Here is a 19,649-nt window from a genome sequence, read left to right as displayed (position 1 = left end):
ACGAGATATTAACGAGATGTCAAAGGTACGGCCCACCGAGCGCACGGCACGCGGGCCACGAGGAGCGGGAATGACTTAACAGGCGCGACGCGCCCTTTGAACTTAGATGCTCACGACGGTAAGCCCCGCTCCTCGCGGCCCGCGCGCTCGGTGGGCTGTACTTTCGGCAATAATAGGTCGGGGAGACGGGCATATTCGGCTATTTTTAAACGTTAATATCTCGTTAATTGTTGCGAGCATTACAAAATGGTAGAGGACTTTTCTACTCAGTTTAGTCCACCTGCTCGGAACTAGTGGGGCCGTATATTCATGACACCCTGTGTAATTCGCATAGGTTAGTTGTGGATTCAAAAGATCTACATTAAGATCGCCCATACAAATTATGCAGTCTGTGTTATAATAAACACAAGGGGTCTCAAGGGGCAGATCTCCAGAATCGACCTCAGGAGGATGGTAAACAGAAAAAAAAAGCTATCTGTTTGTCGGAGGTGTTAGAACAGCAACACAATTCGATAGTGGAATTCGCAAGAGGAATTGCGTAGATCACAGGGGAATAAGGCAGTGAGGTATTAATATTTATTGCGACGCCACAACCCTAGGCTCGGTTAACTCATAAGAATTATAATCTTCAATAGTTATTTATAAATAGGCAGAATTCTCCCTCTCGCGAAGCCCGTCTAAGAGAGATTTTTAAAAAAAATCAAGCGGCGAAGGCAGATTCAAATATTTTAACTAACTCGATACTTATCGAAAAGACAATATAAGAAGACATCTTTCGTCATTTTTCTTAGTCATCTTCCCACAATTGAAAAAAAATATATTGGTTTCTAGCAAACGCAATAAAAATGTTATTATATATGTGCTACAACTAAGTTTCCGCCGCTTTTTTATCAAAAATTAAGCATTTATTGAAAGAAGATACATATGTTTTAATTTGCTGTAAATCAAAATGTAATTGCAAGTTCTTTCTGCGTTGGCACGAATCTTCATTCAATAATGTTACAATTCCGCATCTTCGACACTTTCGGCCTTCTGCTACTTTTTTTCGTCTTCGACGTCAAATTCACGTTCTTAAATGTTTGAAACCATTCACGACAAACTTCTCTCACTCAAGGCAGCTCACCACATGCTCTACAAGCAATCGATGAGCCTCAGTGCAGATTTCTTCAAATTAAAGAAGTAAATCAAAAGTTCCCGCCATGACGCTTATTCGGATCAAAACATTTGCACAAAAAAAAAATATATGAGTGATACAAAATCGCTAGTATTTCGAGGTTATGTTGTTGACAGATGTCCAACCTTACTATATAATGTTTTACATCACAATTTTAACCATAGCTGGCACGTCTTTTGTCAAACGGCAGCAACTTATTTGTTCAACTAATATTGGGTTATCTAAAAGTATCCGCGGTTTTTGTCACTAGATGGTGTTGATGGTCATATATCGGGCAACACTAATTCGATTGTGTCAAACGAACGCGCGTCTGAAAGGTGACATTTTAGGTTACATTTTTGTAAAAAAAAAGTTTGATGATTCATCAATCGTGTCAATCGTGTTATATTGGTTTGAAATGAGTGAATATCTGAAGAAATACGCTATGTGATGCTTCTTTACTACAAAAAAGGCAAAAACGCAGCACAAACATGCAGACAAATTTGTGAAGTTTAGGACGCGGATGCTGTAAGTGAACGCAGGACGCAGGAGTGGTTTGTTAGATTTCGTTCTGGAAATTTTGATGTCAAAGATTGACCTCGCTCTAGTCGGCCAGTCTGAAAAAGTCGATGAAATTTTGCAACTGGTCAAGCAAGACCGACATGTGAGGGATGCACTAAGAATCAACCCTATGACAGTTTGGTATCATTTGAAAAAGGCTGGCTACGCAAAGAAACTCGATTGTTTGGGTGCCACTAATGCAAAGAAATTTGATTGATCGAATTTCCATCAGCGAAACACTACTAAAACGCAACGAAATCGACCCATTTCTGAAGCAAATCATCACAGGCGATGAAAAATGGGTGAAATACAAGAATATTGTTCGTAAAAGATCATGGAATAAGCGCGGCGAACCACCACAAACGACTTCAAAGCCTGGATTGATGGCAAATAAGGTGATGCTGTGTGTATGGTGGGATTGGAAGAGAGTCGTCCATCATGAGGTGTTACCACATGGCCTAACGATTAATTCAGAACTCTACTCTTCACAACTGGATAGATTACAGGAAGCGATTAAGGAAAAACGACCAGAATTGATTAACAGAAAAGGTGTTGTCTTCCATCATGACAACGTCAGACCACACACATCTTTGATGACGCGTCAAAAATAGCTTGTTGGGAAGTTTGATGCATCAATTGAGGGAGCTTGGTTGGGAAGTTTTGATGCATCCACCGTATAGCCCGGACCTTGCATCGTCCGACTACCATTTGTTTCGATCTCTGCAGAACTCTCTTGATGGAAAAACATTGGCCGACAAAAGAGCTGCCGAAAATCACTCGAAAAAGTTTTTCGCCGATAAACCATAAAAGTTCTACACGGATGGAATTATGAAATTACCCGAAAAATGACAAAAGGTTATAGATAATAATGGCCAATATATACTTGATTAAAATTGATTTTCAATAAAGAAAAATTTCATTCAAAAATTGAACAAATAACCGCGGATATTTTTTAGATGACCCAATATACAATATATATATATATATATATATATATATATATATATATATATATACATATATATAAGGATAATCATGAAAAAGAATTACATTATGTATTTGCAATGTCATATTCATTTGTTGATATTATATTATTATTACTTAAAGTGGTATTGGACGTAAGGAAAAAGTGCTACTACGGCTTCATATCTATATAACTATTAAAGTTAAAAATCTGTACTTTATGTATATTACAGATTTTTAATACTGGTGATATATATTGGAACACGGCCTACACTGCATGTGTACATAATACAATTGTATTTCTAAGATCGATTCTGCAAATGTAAGTGTTAACTTCAATTACGGTTTATTTTTTTCTCAATTTTAAAATTGGAAAAATTTCCAAAATAAATTTTACATTTGTGGAACCGACCCTAATACACGTCCCTGCTAAGATGGTAATGTAGGAAACGGAATAAAAATATCGATAATTAATCGATCGGATTATCTGCATGATCATATTAACTCAGAGGACGTAAGCAACTTATACATTGGAAATAAAAACCTGTAATATCGACTTTGATTAACTTCAGCCTTCGATCCAGCATCCCCTTAAAAATGAACGAGGCTGATGAGTAACACTTTTGGGGAAACGTATACATGTTTTGTTACAGGTATGCAAATAAGATACATAAAAAAAATATGATACGGCGCACGGACCGCGAGAAGCGGGAATGGCTTAACAGGCGCGCTACGCCCTTTGAACGTAGATGCTCGCGACGGTAAGCCCCGCTCCTCGCGACCCGCGCGCTCGGTGGGCCGTACTTTCGGCAATAATAGGTCGGAAGGACGTGCATTGTCGGCTATTTTTAAACGTTAATATCTCGTTAATTGTTGCGAGCATTACAAAATGGTAGAGGACTTTTCTACTCAGTTTAGTCCACTCTACCTGCTCGGAACTAGTGGGGTCATATATTATGATACCCTGTATAATTCGCAGGTTCCTTGTGGAATCAAAAGATCTACATTAAGATCGCCCATACAAATTATGCAGTCTGTGTTATAATAAACACAAGTGAGCTTCGAGGACATGCATCTCCAGAATCGACCTAAGGAGGATGGTAAACAGAAAAAAATCGCTATCCGCTTTTTATGGAGGTGTATAACAGCACCAACAATTTCGATAGTGGAATTCGCAAAAGGAATGCGTAGATCAACGGGTGAATAAGGCAGTGAGTACTTACATATTATGCGACGCCACCACCCAGTGACCCATAGGCTCTGTCAACTCGTAAGAAATTATAATCTTCAATAGTATAAATAGCAGAATCATCCCTCTCACGAAGCCACGTCTCGGAGAGAGTTAAAATATCGAGTTCGCGAAGACAGATTAAATCTTTTAACTAACCTCGATATCTTTTCGTCTTATCGAAAAGACAATATAAGAAAGACATCTTTTCGTCATCTTTTCTTAGTCATCTTTCCCACAAATTGAAAAAATATATATTTTTCTAGCAAACGCAATAAAAATGTTATTATATTATTATATTATATCAAAAATTTTATATTTATATACGAATTGCCAATAACAAGATACTTCTGACTTTCATATTTATAATGAAATTAAATACACAAGTTGAACTTTACAAAAACTTTGAAAAGTTAAAGATGAAACACAAGCGAGAATTACATTCACTCTAGCCTAGTGTCAAGCTATCAGCAGAGATTAAAATTGAGATTGCATTCATTATGATAAAATTTGAGATTCACACATTACGTTATAATTCTAAGAGAGAAAAGTTTGATACCACTCGAGAACAGAATCTTCTCAAACATTAATCTAACTTTGACTGAATGTTGCGCTAGGGTCGTTCACAGGTCTGTAAACGCTAACGCTACCAATACATTACCTCGAAAGGAATAGTTGATAGCGCGTAGTTGTGTCGTAACACACTACCATTAGTGATGATCGTGTTTGTTAGCACTATCTGCAGCTCCGCGAACAGTTTGTAGCGCTAAATAACGCGAATAGCGTCTCCCTGAATACCCATAGACCATAGTCGATTCACTGTCAACGAGGCAAAAGTAAGTGTTCAAGGTTACTTTTTGTATAACAGCCTTAATTTCAGTAACCAAGACAAAAAAAATTGTTTTACGTAGTTCAGTACTGATAGAATAAATACACCATAAACAAAATTACTTGACTTTATTTTATATTTAAAAAAAATTCCCAGAGAATCTCCGATTTTTCAGACCTTTACCCTGTCTATATCCCTTAACCTAAGAATTAGACCATAGTGGCGCTTCGGATTGTAATGTTATTTAATATAAACGGTCTTGTTTCCTATCTTATTGATTATAAACGCGCGCTGAAATAATGCGTTACTCTCGATACATATCGGTTATTGCGAAAAATTATTGCTAAGGTCTCGAGGCAATATTTTTTCGCAATAAGTTTATTACAGTTTTTTAAGATTAATTTGGGAATTTTGGGGGGATTATTACATTTCAGATTAATTGCGTTAATGTCGACAACCATATCGACACGTAATTATTATTTCTGAAATTAATTCATTCGTTTGAATAATATATATATTAGTTCAACATCTTAATTCTTAGACCGTAGTGGCGCTTTGGATTGGAATAATAATAATCTATTATTTTTCTCGTTACGCAGTTTCATGTATGTTTCTTCCCGCGTGCACTGTCGCTCTCGCTCGCACCAAGTCGTCGCTCTCGCTCGCACCAACATTTCGTTCGTCGCGTTCGGTCGCTGTTAGTTTAATAATAAAAAAAGATAAACGAAACAATAAATAATATTTTCTCTTCCACAGTTACACCGCGTTCTTAAAGGATACGATAAGAATCTATTTTATGCAGTTTTATAAAATAGTTTTTGTCTAATACCACATGCATCCTCTATCGAGCCCTTAAAGATTTTTCGTTATGCAGTTTTGCACAGTTCTGTCACTTTGATAGATACCACAAAGATGTGATAAGACATTATTGCATCCTCTTTCAGGATGCGTTCTCTCGTATGACGTTGTTTTCACTCTTCATAAGGGTGTCTATTTTTATGCAGTTTTTGCATCCTCGATAGAAACCACATCCGTCAACATGTCCGATGGACAATAGTATATAAATGCGTATGGGCGAAGCTTTTTTTCGTCATACATATATTTTGGTTTCGAACGTATCAATATTATTTGTGTACTACTACGATGGAGTCTCGAAGTAAAGAGGTCGAGGAGCTACCGATGAGATCCACTGAGAAATCGTTTGAACAACTATTAGATGAGGAAGAGGAAGAGGAAGATGTGTTCGAAGAAACGTTTATGGGTTCTATAATCGATTTAATACATCAGACGTGGATTACGAATACGTTTGTAAACAATCTGCGAATGATGATTGAATGTACCGGGTGTCTCAGAGCACCCGTACCACCCTTTTAAAAGGTAGGGATGTGTTTGTACAAAAAAATGGTTCAGACAAAATTTGCAGGATTTCGGGAGATCTATCTGATGGTGACCTTGAATTTGACCTTGAGGTCGACCTTGGGCATAACTCAAGGTCAAAGTACCGTTTTACAAACGTAAACCCTTATTTATGACATTACAAATGAAAATAGCGAAAAATTTTACGTCCGAATACGTTATCAAGCCTAAGTCAAAATTACCCTTAGAGATCATGTGGAGGTCAAGTTACTTTTAGAGCACCCGTACCAACCTTCTAAAAGATATGGATGTATTTGTACAAAAAATAGTTCAAACAATACTAGGTATTTACATAACTATGATGCATCCATCTGCTGGTGAATTTGAATTCTACCTTTAGATTCATTTGTAGTCGTGTACATCGATTTTTAAAGATTCCTAATTATCAAGATCTTGAACAGTCGATGCCGCCTGTGTCAGCGTTACCCAAGATGTACCACGTGGAGGTCACAAGGTCGGACTTACACCTCGTCGGGGTGCTTTTTTAAGGTGGTTCCCCTTGCCGTCACCTTTGTTCGTACGCATGTGTTCAATCTAGATTTTCGAAGTGTCCTCCACGTGCATGTATGCAGGCTGTTATTCTTCGTTGAAAATCATCCGTCACCCGACGAATTTCGACAGGATCTAGAGACTGAATGGCTTCTCGAATTCTGTTCTTCATGTCTTCTGAAGTCGTAGGTCGTTCGCGGTATACGAGGTCTTTTATTCTTCCCCACAAATAAAAATCCAAAATTGTAAGATCCGGTGATCGTGGTGGCCAGTTATGTGGACCATATTTACCTATCCATTGGCCGCGAAATATGCGGTTCAGTTGTTGACAGACGTGTGGGCTGGACATCCATCCTGTTGAAACCACATATTTAGACGTAGTTGAAGTGGAATATCTTCAAGTAAACGTGGGAGTTCGTTTTCGAGTAAATCGACATACAGAAAACGGTTTAGATTTTCTTCAAAGAAAAATGGTCCGACGATATGCGTATCAACAATTCCGCACCAAACATTGACTTTCCAGATATTGATGATCGATTTCTCGATACCAATGTGGATTCTCTTGCGCCCAATAACGGAGATTATGTGTGTTCACTTCGCCGTCACTTTTGAAGGTGCACTCATCAGAAAACAAGATACTTCTATGGAAAGTAGGTAATTGTTGAGTAATCCAGTTACAGAATATCAGTCTTTGTCTATGATCGTCCAATGTCATGGCCTGGTGAAGTGACATTCGATATGGATGAAATGAATTTTCTCGCAAAATTCTACTGATAGTGCTTCTACTTATTCCACTATCTCTTTCTCGTCTTCTTAAAGAATCGGTAGGATTTACAAGAGCAGAAGCAATTATATCAGGTGCCCGTACTGCACGAAGCGGACGATGAATTTGCATTCCTTTATTATAATCCGATTGGACGATACCTTTTTGAATTATCCGCCGTTGCAAACGACTGAAAACATTGCGCGAATGCGGTGTACGATCGGGATATTCATTTCGCCACATTCTTTCAGCTTCGCGAAAACTTCCAGCCCTACTCAAAACCGACAACATTAACGCAGCTTCTTCGCTTGAGTAAGACATATCTACCTATAAATGAATAATAATCCCTGAATATTGAAATACCTAAGTACCTACCTACCTAGGTATAAAACGCACCTAAAAAAAAAACCGACAGTTTATAAAACTCTTAAGCGAGCAAAGGGAGAAAAGCAAAACAAACAAGTAAGTTTAGTTCAGTTCAGTTTAGTTGAGTTCAGTTCAGTTCAGTTTAGTTTAGTTTATTGTAGTTTAATTCAGTTTAGTCGATTTACTCGAAAACGAACTCCCACGTTTACTTGAAGATATTCCACTTCAACTACGTCTAAATATGTGGTTTCAACAGGATGGATGTCCAGCCCACACGTCTGTCATTGCTCGTCAACAACTGAACCGCATATTTCGCGGCCAATGGATAGGTAAATATGGTCCACATAACTGGCCACCACGATCACCGGATCTTACAATTTTGGATTTTTATTTGTGGGGAAGAATAAAAGACCTCGTATACCGCGAACGACTTACGACTTCAGAAGACATGAAGAACAGAATTCGAGAAGCCATTCAGTCTCTAGATCCTGTCGAAATTCGTCGGGTGATGGATGATTTTCAACGAAGAATAACAGCCTGCATACATGCACGTGGAGGACACTTCGAAAATCTAGACTGAACACATGCGTACGAACAAAGGTGACGGCAAGGGGAACCACCTTAAAAAAGCACCCCGACGAGGTGTAAGTCCGACCTTGTGACCTCCACGTGGTACATCTTGGGTAACGCTGACACAGGCGGCATCGACTGTTCAAGATCTTGATAATTAGGAATCTTTAAAAATCGATGTACACGACTACAAATGAATCTAAAGGTAGAATTCAAATTCACCAGCAGATGGATGCATCATAGTTATGTAAATACCTAGTATTGTTTGAACTATTTTTTGTACAAATACATCCATATCTTTTAGAAGGTTGGTACGGGTGCTCTAAAAGTAACTTGACCTCCACATGATCTCTAAGGGTAATTTTGACTTAGGCTTGATAACGTATTCGGACGTAAAATTTTCCGCTATTTTCATTTGTGATGTCATGAATAAGGGTTTACGTTTGTAAAACGGTACTTTGACCTTGAGTTATGCCCAAGGTCGACCTCAAGGTCAAATTCAAGGTCACCATCAGATAGATCTCCCGAAATCCTGCAAATTTTGTCTGAACCATTTTTTTGTACAAACACATCCCTACCTTTTAAAAGGGTGGTACGGGTGCTCTGAGACACCCGGTATATGTACTTGTATGTAACCGATTAGAGATTTAGAAGTTCCGTCGATATAGGTTCGATTCAATATTATCGTTTATTAAAAAAGGTAAATGCTATAGGTAAAAAATATAATAGGTAAATACAATAGGTAAATATAATAGGTAAAATTGTTTTACAATGCGAAAAAGAAAAGTGAGGTTCTGATGAAGCGCTAGGATAGTTCTCACCTTGATAGTGTCCTACCTTAACTAACTGTCTGGCTAGGTGACTGATGAATTGACCGAGGATAGGAAAAGAAGCGCAAGGTTCTGTCTTTGACAGCTCCTTTTATATTCTGAAAATGAGTGTGGGAGTGTCCTTTCAGAACCAATCGACACTCCTCAAAATTTGGAATATACTCGCGCTTTCCTTGAAATAAGGCAGCAAGGCTCCACGTAAGCCCTACTCCCCACTCTACAAGTTTATTCTTAATAAGTAATAATTGAATTTTAACAATTTGTTGTAATAAAAATTCGGTTTTCCTTAATATCCTTTATGCGAGGCGAATTCACTACATTCATATGTTTAAAATTAATTTAACTTCATTAGAAAAAGAAAAAGGAAAATTAGAAGAAAAAAAAGGTATTCGTTCTTGCATTCAGGAAGATTTCTATTTTACTGCTAATTACTTAATCGTTAAACACTAATATAATATACATTATTATTAATGTTAAAGTATGCTTTTATATTTGTTATTTTATAAGAGGGAGCTTCTTTGAGAAAGATCGTGTGATATAAGAGGGAGCTTCTTTGAGAAAGATCGTGTGATATTCTTAGACATTCTTTTTAGAATAATCTATAGATAATTTTTATGGCGCATAAAAGTATATAACGTGATCTATCTGTTAGTTTGAATGTTTAAATAAAGAAACTGAATATACCCTTTTATAAAAGAGAAAAGGAATTTTCGATTTCGAAATAAAGATAAAATAGGAAAATCTAGCGATAAGATAAAAGTAAAGTATAAACCGTATATCTATGAAGAATATCTATGAAGAATAAGAGGATTTTATCAGGATGTAACATACAATTAAGGGAATGTAGAAGAAAAGAGGAGCAACTTCAGCATCGTTTAGCTAAGGAATTACGAGAAGATATAATAAATATTCCATATTTTTGGGGAGCACAAACAGTGTAAGGAACGTGGCCGTATATTCGAGAACATCGCTGATGTAAATAACCAAAATTATGTTCCAAATCTAAAATTGTACGGTCTTTATCCCAAAATACAGGATGCAATCACATACCTAAGTGCTTATGCCGACAGTTTGTTGCTCAATGTGACTAACAATTTAGCAGAATCGTTTCACTCGATAGTTTGCGCAGAAGTTGCTGGAAAGCGCGTGTTTTATGGTGCGCATGGTTCTTACAATACTAGAATTGCAGCAACTGTTGTTCAATATAATACACAACAAGCTCTCACAGAATTACATAAAAACGTGACAATGCTCCTTCTATTATCGAGAATCTGGAAAAGTGACGACAAATCAAAATAGAACCAGAGAATGTCGCAAAGTAGATGGAAAACAAAAGAAATTTTAAAAAAACATAGAAACAGATGGTTATTACGGACCTCAATCGCAAAAACCAGATATGTATCTTCTGAAATATTTGAAGAAAGAAAACAAAGATATATGGAAGAATTGTTCGAAAATGCCAGAAACTGGAAAGAAAATGAACGCAAAACCAGAGAGCAAAGTGATAGTGAATTATTTTGTGAATTATTTTGGTTGTCACTGAGAAAAATAATGTTGATAGCATCAAATTTCGGAGCAGTATGTCGTATGAGACCAACAACGTCTTGTACAGCAACCGTCAAAAATATCTTGTTTCCTCCATCCATCGATACAGCATCCAATGAAATATGGTCGCGATATGGAGGAAATGGCAAAACAGAAATTATTTGAAATATTAAAGAAAGATATAAAACTATGCGGATTGTTTATTGATTCTAACAATCAGTGGTTGGGTGCTTCTCCTGATGGGCTTCTCGAGGAGGATAGTCTAGTGGAGATCAAATGTCCTCTTTCTACTAAAAATTTAACAGCGGAGGAAGCTATTCACACATTGCCTCGATTGAAAGATATTTTTAATAAAAAAGATCCAAATGAAATGAACCGAAATCATCGGTTTTTCTATCAAGTATTGGGTCAATTAAATATAACACAGTGCGATTATAGCATTTTCGCTGTATGGACACCAAAAAGCATGAAAATAGTGTGTGTTTATAGAGACAATGACTTTTGGCAAAATAAAATGTTGCCTTTTTTAACACCTTTTTATTTTGACTGCATGGTTCCTGAAATTTTGGACAGTCAGTATATTAGACATATGCCTATCAGAGAACCAAAGTATATAATACAAGCGAAAGAGAAGTTGTCCAAAAGTGTAAATATTTGTATCATAAAGCGACAACATATAACAATAGAATCAGTTGATGAAGAAGAAAAAACGAAAAATAAAAAATGATTGAAATGTAATAATATTTCAACCGAAAAAAGTTACTGTTTCTACTGCTGTGATAGAGCCAGACTGTATTATTGTTAGTCATATAACTAATTATATTCCGACAGCAGATGAAATGGCAAGTCGTAGAAGAGTTCTAGACGAGCATCAGATACCTCTTTCTTTTGTGAAAGAAAATGTCTTGTCTAAATATAGTAAATTAAATAATGATTCACTGGATATTTTCATACGCATTTTGGCAAAAACATCTTGTTTCGAAATACAAAGCGTACATTATATAAAATATCCAGAATTAATTATAGCCAGTGATCGCAAAAGTATTCAAATACTTGAAGGAAATAGTACTGCTCACTGGCGCTGCATCTTTTTTGACGAAACAAAACTGTACGTATATGGTAGCATATCTGGCTATACATACGATAAAATGGCGTTGAAAGAAAGACAATACATTAAAGCTTGTTTTCCGCAAGTAATATCTACCTACATATGGTTTGAAAAAGTTCAAACGCAATCAGATGGTACGTCTTGTGGAATATATGCTGCGGCTTTTGCAACGGATATAGCCTTGGATAAAAATCCTTGCAAAGAGAAATATTCCAAAAACGTTGAATTAATGAGACATCACTTTGTTTCTATCATAGCAAGTAATACACTCTTGCCTTTTCCCAAAGAATAAATATTCTTTGAATGTTATTGTTTGAGATCGGTAATTCGAAAGAAAAGCAAGCGATTCGTCGTTCTTTGTTCTTTTTAAAACAATTCGTTACACGCAAACAAGTTGTCGTTACCGGCAACGGACAATCGAAAGTTCTAGAACAATTCAATTCGCGCACGCGAGCGCCGCGCTCCGACGAATACGTCACGCGCTGTCACCAATCCCACGCACGGATTTTCTGTCGCGCATGACTGTTACGTTGAACGTCGTTAGAAAATAATCCAAAGCGCCAATCAATTTTGTACACCTAATGCCACGTAATAATTACGATTGTGGCAAAATTTTATTGGATTTTTCCCAAGAAGAAAGCCCAGGCCGAAAGCAATAAATGCTTCGATCTCTCCTCTTACTTAGAGTCCTTAGAGTTTAAAAGTTCTTAGAGTTCTTAGAGTCATAATCTCGCTACTATATCGCTTCGTAAAACCGCCGTGCTACCGCTTAGTGAAAACCGCTATAAAACGAATCTTTTCGAGAAATGCCGCGAAAATCGCCGAGATTTTCCATCACCGCGATTCCAACTACAATTTGGAAGTGACCGCATTTAATATTCTGTTAATCTAATATTCAATTAATTATATTTTCTGAATTTGTAACTGTGCATATTAAAGAAAATTCTTTTGTTAAATTACAAAGAAACGGAGTTCTCTTTACTGTCGCTTATCATATCAACCCTGTGCCGTTTTCTCACTCGAATCTTTCCGCGCGGTGCACTCCCGCACAGTTATATTATTTCAAAGAATATTGTTATACTTTTATACGTAAATGTAATCATACACTGTGATATGATAGAACGATTAGAAGAAAATACATAACTTTGACATAAATATTTTTAATATGAGTATGTGTCATAGGGAAGATTTGCCTATGTTGCACAACAACGGAGAAACGAGAGAAAACGTTTCGTTATGTTTCACGGGAATGGGCGATAGAGGGGCCCATTCTATTGTATATTATCAAAATAAATAATAATGTATAATTTAATTTAATCCAATTTCTTCACTTCTAGATAAAAACTGTGAACGACTTTATCTAGGAGATATCTCCATTGTATATCATTGTATCTTAGATGTTTCCATTGTTTATGTATCTTTTTTCCTAAGGCAAAAACGTAAAACGTGAAAATTTTTTGTATGTATGTGTGTATATGTGTATGCATCATTTTACGTGATGCTGTGCGCGTAGAAAACAACGGCGTTATACGAGTCAATTAGCTGTAATAGTATGACCAGCATTCACAGTATCATTGCCGCGCAACAGTATTGTCAATTCAGTGTAGTGTAGTAGTGTTCTACACACACCCATCTATATATGTGGGTGTGTGTGTGTGTGTGTGTGTATTTTTTTTCATATAGTGTTTTGTGTTTACAAAATGAAAAAAATATAGTAACAGAAAATTGTCTGCCTTTGATAAGAGAAGGTTACTTTGCTTTGTAACAAGTGACTCAGTAATTATTTCACCCTTGTATATTGGCGAACAACAAGACTGATTCACCGTGTTCTACTGTGTCACACTGTGACTCTTGTTGGAAGGCATCCCATAAAACCAGGATAGGAAAGATTAGTATCTATACCATTCGTGAAAATATCACTTTTATTTATCATAAAAAGTGATATGGTTAAATGTTATATATAACATAAATATTATTATACATAACAATAAATTATGCTTTGCTTAATTATTATCCAATGTCAGAGGCGTTCGTCGTGGGCTGACTATTTTTAATTTATTGGCAGAGGCATTTCGATTATCAAATTTGGTGAAATACAATTACGGAACCAATTTGTAGAATTTTGTGTTGTCTGCAATTAAAGAAATGTAAATAGATGCATTGTCATGATGGAATCAAAAACTAATTGCTTGACATGACCGAAACAAAGAAACTAATGAAGAAAAAAAACTGAATATCAGTAAACAGCTTTTTCGGAACCTTACAACTTTTGTCTGAAGCGTTTTTTCTAAAAACGTTATGTAATGGCCTTAGCACATGAATGATCGTAATTGAATCGTAGAACATGAATCATAGGGCAACGCATTATATTTTGGCGTACTATGCATGCCGATACAACTACAATTCACATTCCTTTACGATTAGTTATAGTCACCTTTATGTTCAGCTCCTAAATTCGGGGTCTGTATACACTTACAGGTCAATGTGTACGTTGACTAACAGCAAGTTACAATAAGTATATTTTTACTAAATCAACACTCTGACTGTAACTTAGATATATTTTCGGATGCAATCATGTATTTGAAATACATGTATACACGTGTAATGTAATAGCACTTTTTCCTTTATTCCCAATGTCATTTTAACTTAAGATGTAACATGTATTGTCAGTACATAAATACATTGCACATACATATGTAGCTATTCCATCTCTTTTTATTATGTTTTATGAGCCTTTTACAATTATAATCCATAAATTAGCCATAAATAAGAAGTCAGACGCTAAAAATTGGCTGTGATTGATGAATTTTTAGCTTCAAACTTCTGATTTGTAACTAATGGGTTATTGTAGAAGGCCTATAATAAAAAGAGATAGAAGTTACTCATACTTAGCTTTTCATGCAGATATAATATAGACACATAGTGAATATTAGAATTATATTTTACGTGCATTATGTGTACACACATTACAAAACATAAAATATATTTCTAATTCATATTCACATACGTGTGTAGCTACTTCATCTCTTTTTGTTACGTATAACAAAAAGGTGTAAACTAATGTCCTCTTTTTTCTACGTTTAATAAAAAGAGATATGTTTTTTATGATCAAATATTAATGATATATGCTTTTATATTTTCAATATCATAATATACATACAAATAACATAAATCAAAGCTAACGAGAATCAAACGCAGATGATCACACGTAACATCTTAAAACAAATAATCAAATTACGAATCCTCTGATAAATCCTCAATTTATGTGTATATATATATATATATGTATATATATATATATATATATATATATATATACGCATTATATGTATATATATATTTTTTATATATGTATACAATTTTAATATTGCATATTTAAACATAGGGATTGCATAAATAGCTTAGCATTGATAACTTCTATCTGCAACGTATGTATATTATAGTACATTACAGTACATATATGCAATATTGTACAATATTGCCTATGTGTGTATTATATTTAAGTACATCACTAATATTTTAACACGATTAACTTCTACATATTTTTATTAAACGTAGCGAAAAATGGTATAGCTATGTATATTATATTTGTAATATATCTATGTATAGCTAATACATATCACATCCTGACCTAAAATGACATTGTACGATAGAAAAAATATTAGGCCCATGTGTCAATGTACACTGTCAATACTGAAAATCTATAGTTATGTATTTTATAGTTATGTATTTTCAGTACTCGCAGTCAATATCGATATACAGTTGTAGTATCACTTTTTCCTATGATCAATATCATTTTAGGGTTTAGTCAAGATGTAACATACGAGGTCTGTCCCAAAAGTATCCGACCTATCTCCATTTTTCGGCGCTTGGCTTATTCTTCGTCATCCGGTTGGTGGCATCCTTCGAAGTAGTCCCCATTTGATTGAACAACAGCTCATATCGATGCTTCCACTTCCCAAAGCAGTCTTGAAAGTCAGTTATTGGAATCGCCTTTAGTGCATTCGTCGCATTGGTTTCAACAGTCTTCTTGTCGTCGAATCGGTGTCCTTTAAGCGGCATTTTCAATCGAGGAAATAGCCAAAAGTCGCAGGGAGCTACGTCGGGACTGTACGGAGGCTGGCGAAGCTGTACAACACTGTGTTTTGATAAATACTGCTGCACAAGGTTTGATGCATGCGCTGGAACATTGTCGTGGTGAAGAAGCCAGTCACCGGTTTGCCAAAAGTGCGGTCGTTTTCTTCTAATTGCATCATGCAATCTTTTCAAAATTTCAACGTAGTACTCTTTGTTGATCGTCTGACCTGCAGGAGCATATTCGTGATGCACAACGCCTTCATAATAAAAAAAAACAATCAACATTGACTTGATTTTGCTCCGACTTTGACACAGACGTGCGGCCATTTTTAAACCGCTTATACCACTCTTTTATTTGTGTTTTGCCCATACACTCGTCTCCAAAGGCCTTTTGCAACATTTCAATAGTTTCTGCACAAGTTTTTTTCAAGTTTAAAGCAAAACTTGATGCAAATTCGTTGCTCAACTTTTTCGGTCATTTTTAGCTACTTAAAAATCCGACGAACGTGAAAAAGACACTGTAAACAAATATACACTGCATATGAACTATACGTCCTATTAGTGTCGGCGACCAACTGATAAGTTCGTAAGGTCCTACTGTTGACGTGCCTGCCCGGTAGAGGTCGCGAAGATATAAATGCAGGTCGGATACTTTTGGGACAGATCTCGTATATTATTGTCAATATATGGACACGTATTTCATATATATATATATATATATATATATATATATATATATATATATATATATGGATATTCATGCAGATATTCTCTATCCATTTTTATGCAAATTAAAATTTATTAAAATTTTATATTATAATGTGAATAATGATGTATAAAATTTAATTTTAATGTAGTATATAAAAAGACATTCATGAATACGAATTACAATTACATTTTATGTGTATTATAATATATTGTGTACACACACAATGACACAAAAAATATTATTCTATTATTGATATATTAGTGAAGACATATAAACATGTTAATGAATTAATGATATATGCAATATTAAAATTATATTTTGATACATTATTGTGTATATGTACATTATAATATTAGGTGTACAACTTAGCTTCCGCCGTTTTGCTATAAATGGCTTTAGCGGTAAGTGGTGGTCGAAATAAATAGATCATAAACGTCATGCATAAACTTGGGCATCTGTTAACATAACCCCATAGAAATATTAGTCGATTTGTGTCTGCATCATAAAGTTATTCTCGATTGAAAATGTCAGTTTACGAGCTAAATTCTCGTCATTTGCGGGAGGTTTTAATTTCTGCTTCAATATGAAGAAATCTGCGGCTGAGGCTCATCGAATGCTCTCGAATACTTATGGTGAGGCCGTTATTAGTGCAAGAACGTGTCGTGAGTGGTTTCAACGCTACAAGAACAGTGATTTTGACGTCGAAGACCGGCATAGCGGTGGAAGAGAGAAGATTTTCGAAGATGCAGAAAAGAGGATGCAGAAGAGTACTTGATCAAGATTCGTATCAAAATCAAGAAGAATTGGCACAATCATTGGGAATGACTCAACAAGCCATTTCAAAACGCCTCAAAAGGGAATGATTCAGAAGCAAGGAAATTGGGTGCTGTACGAATTGAAGCCGAGAGGTGTTGAACGGCGTTTGTTTGCTTGTGAACAGCTGCTTGAAAGGCAAAGACGGAAGGGATTTCTGCATCGCATTGTGATTGGGGACGAAAAATGGGTTCATTACGATAACCCCAAGCACAGAAAATCATGGGGAGTCCTCGAGTATGCTTTCACGTCGACGGCCAAACCGAATATTTACGGCTCCAAAGTCATGCTCTGTATTTGGTGGGACCAGCTCGGCGTAGTGTATTATGAGCTGTTAAAACCGACTGAAACAATCACAGGCGATCAGTATCAATTGATGCGTTTGAGCCGAGCATTGAAAGACAAACGGTCGCAATACAACAGAGACACGATAAAGTGATTTTGCAGCATGATAATGCTCGATCCCATGTTGCGAAAGTGGTCAAAACATACTTGGAAACGTGAAATGGGAAGCCCTACCCACCCGCCGTATTCTCCAGACGTTGCTCTCTCTGACTATCACTTGTTTCGATCAATGGCACACGGCCTGGCTGATCAGCACTTCCGGTCTTACGAAGAAGTAAAAAATTGGATCGATTCGTGGATCGCCTCAAATGGTGATTAGTTTTTTCGACGCAAAATTCATATGCTGCCCGAAAGATAGGAGAAAGTAGTGGCCAGCGATGGACAATTCTTTGTATCATAAATGTATAACCAGTTTTTTACAATAACGCCTCGTATATTTCGGAAAAAAACGGCGGAAGCAAAGTTGTACACCTAATACATATAAAATATAATTATAATTTATATTCACTAATAATGTTTTGTTATATATTATAACAATGTTAGTATTATCTGCAACCACACTCACGAGCGTGGCGCAACTTCGTCGCACATTCACAGTTAAGGTTCTCGTAGATCGGATGCCGGGTGGCGTTAAACGAAACGTGACCGAAATGCGTCTTCCCGCGACCGCTCTCAAGAGCGGCACATAATCACAAGACAATAGTTGGGCGCCAGGCACGAGCGAGCGTGCCACTCTTTCCAGAAATTATCGAAATCCAGAAATTAGCGATTTTCTTTATGCCATCTTTAATGAGCTGCGAATGTCGATGGGCTCTCAACCGGTTCAGCCTCGGAAATGGCAGAGGGGGCGGTTCATGGTCGAGGATAGCAGATCGTTTGGAGGAGCGAGTACGGGCAAGAATAAAGTACACACAAATTAACAATAACAAAAGTAACAAATATATTAAATGAGTCTTCGACTCTCATTCACATTTGGCGATACAACCAAGACGATAAACTCTACGTGAGAGCAATAACTGATTTACATAAGCCCCGAGATTTTACACTAGGCGTATCAATTTCGTTACATTCTCGCGACACGAGCTCACGCCACACGGAAATACTCTCGCGAATTATACGAATCGCCTCGCAAATGCTAAGGAATTCGGCAGCTTGTAGCGTGGACACGGCGTAACCTCGTGCGCGCTCGCGGAACCTCGCGCTGCTCAGCTGAAATGCAGAGAAGGCTCGCATACGTGCAAACTCGACACTACAGTCTCGATACGACAGAATACGCACTCTTTAATCAATTGCTATTATAAATTGACTTTACTGGCTATGACACAGAGGACCGAATAAACATGCAAATCTTACGTTACAGATACTCGAGACGATACGATACGCAACAATACTACAGCACGGAACTTCGACGCAACATATGATGCGCGATAAAAAGAAAACCGACAACGAGTGACGAGGCTGTGGCCTTGGCGGACGCATTCGAATTATCCCGACGATAAGGGCCGTTCCGGGAGGCGATACGCGTACGCGAATTCCGCGAAACTCTGGTGCACGGTAATGCGTGCTCTCTCTATTACACGATAGAAATCCGATAAGTTGCCTCCCGGACGCGGAAACTGGCGACTTTACAGAGGTGACGCTTGTCTCACCGTGACTTCCTCGCAGGTGCTCGTTTTAGTCGACCTTATGGGATCCTGTGTCCTCTCGTGTGCTCTCGTCAAGCGGACCACAGCTCAAATGCCGGGCGCTAATCCTTCCGGGCGCACGCAGGGCTCGTTATCCTCGCGAGGGGGCCTTATCGCGCATGATTGGCGCGTAGCCCCGCGGCTCCGCTAATCGCAGAAACCGCGTCGCATGTCCTGGCGCGCGAAATTTGAGATATCG

At 37.0% G+C, this 19,649-nt stretch overlaps 1 protein-coding gene and 1 pseudogene across 1 annotated transcript; both read left to right on the top strand.

The window, feature by feature from the left end:
• The first annotated feature begins 6,971 nt into the window (after positions 1-6,971).
• On the top strand, positions 6,972-11,548 carry LOC147909410 (uncharacterized; annotated as a pseudogene).
• Positions 11,548-14,008, top strand: LOC147909409 (uncharacterized). The gene has a single exon (XM_087407199.1). The coding sequence runs from the start codon at positions 11,553-11,555 to the stop codon at positions 12,111-12,113; it is 561 nt and encodes a 186-aa protein (XP_087263325.1). The 5' UTR covers positions 11,548-11,552; the 3' UTR covers positions 12,114-14,008.
• The last annotated feature ends 5,641 nt before the right edge of the window (positions 14,009-19,649 follow it).

This window comes from Acromyrmex echinatior, chromosome 6, assembly GCF_024713525.1.
Source record: "Acromyrmex echinatior isolate Ae372 chromosome 6, ASM2471352v2, whole genome shotgun sequence".
Taxonomy (NCBI): Eukaryota; Metazoa; Arthropoda; class Insecta; order Hymenoptera; family Formicidae; genus Acromyrmex; species Acromyrmex echinatior.
This window is presented reverse-complemented; position numbering and strand designations above follow the sequence as displayed.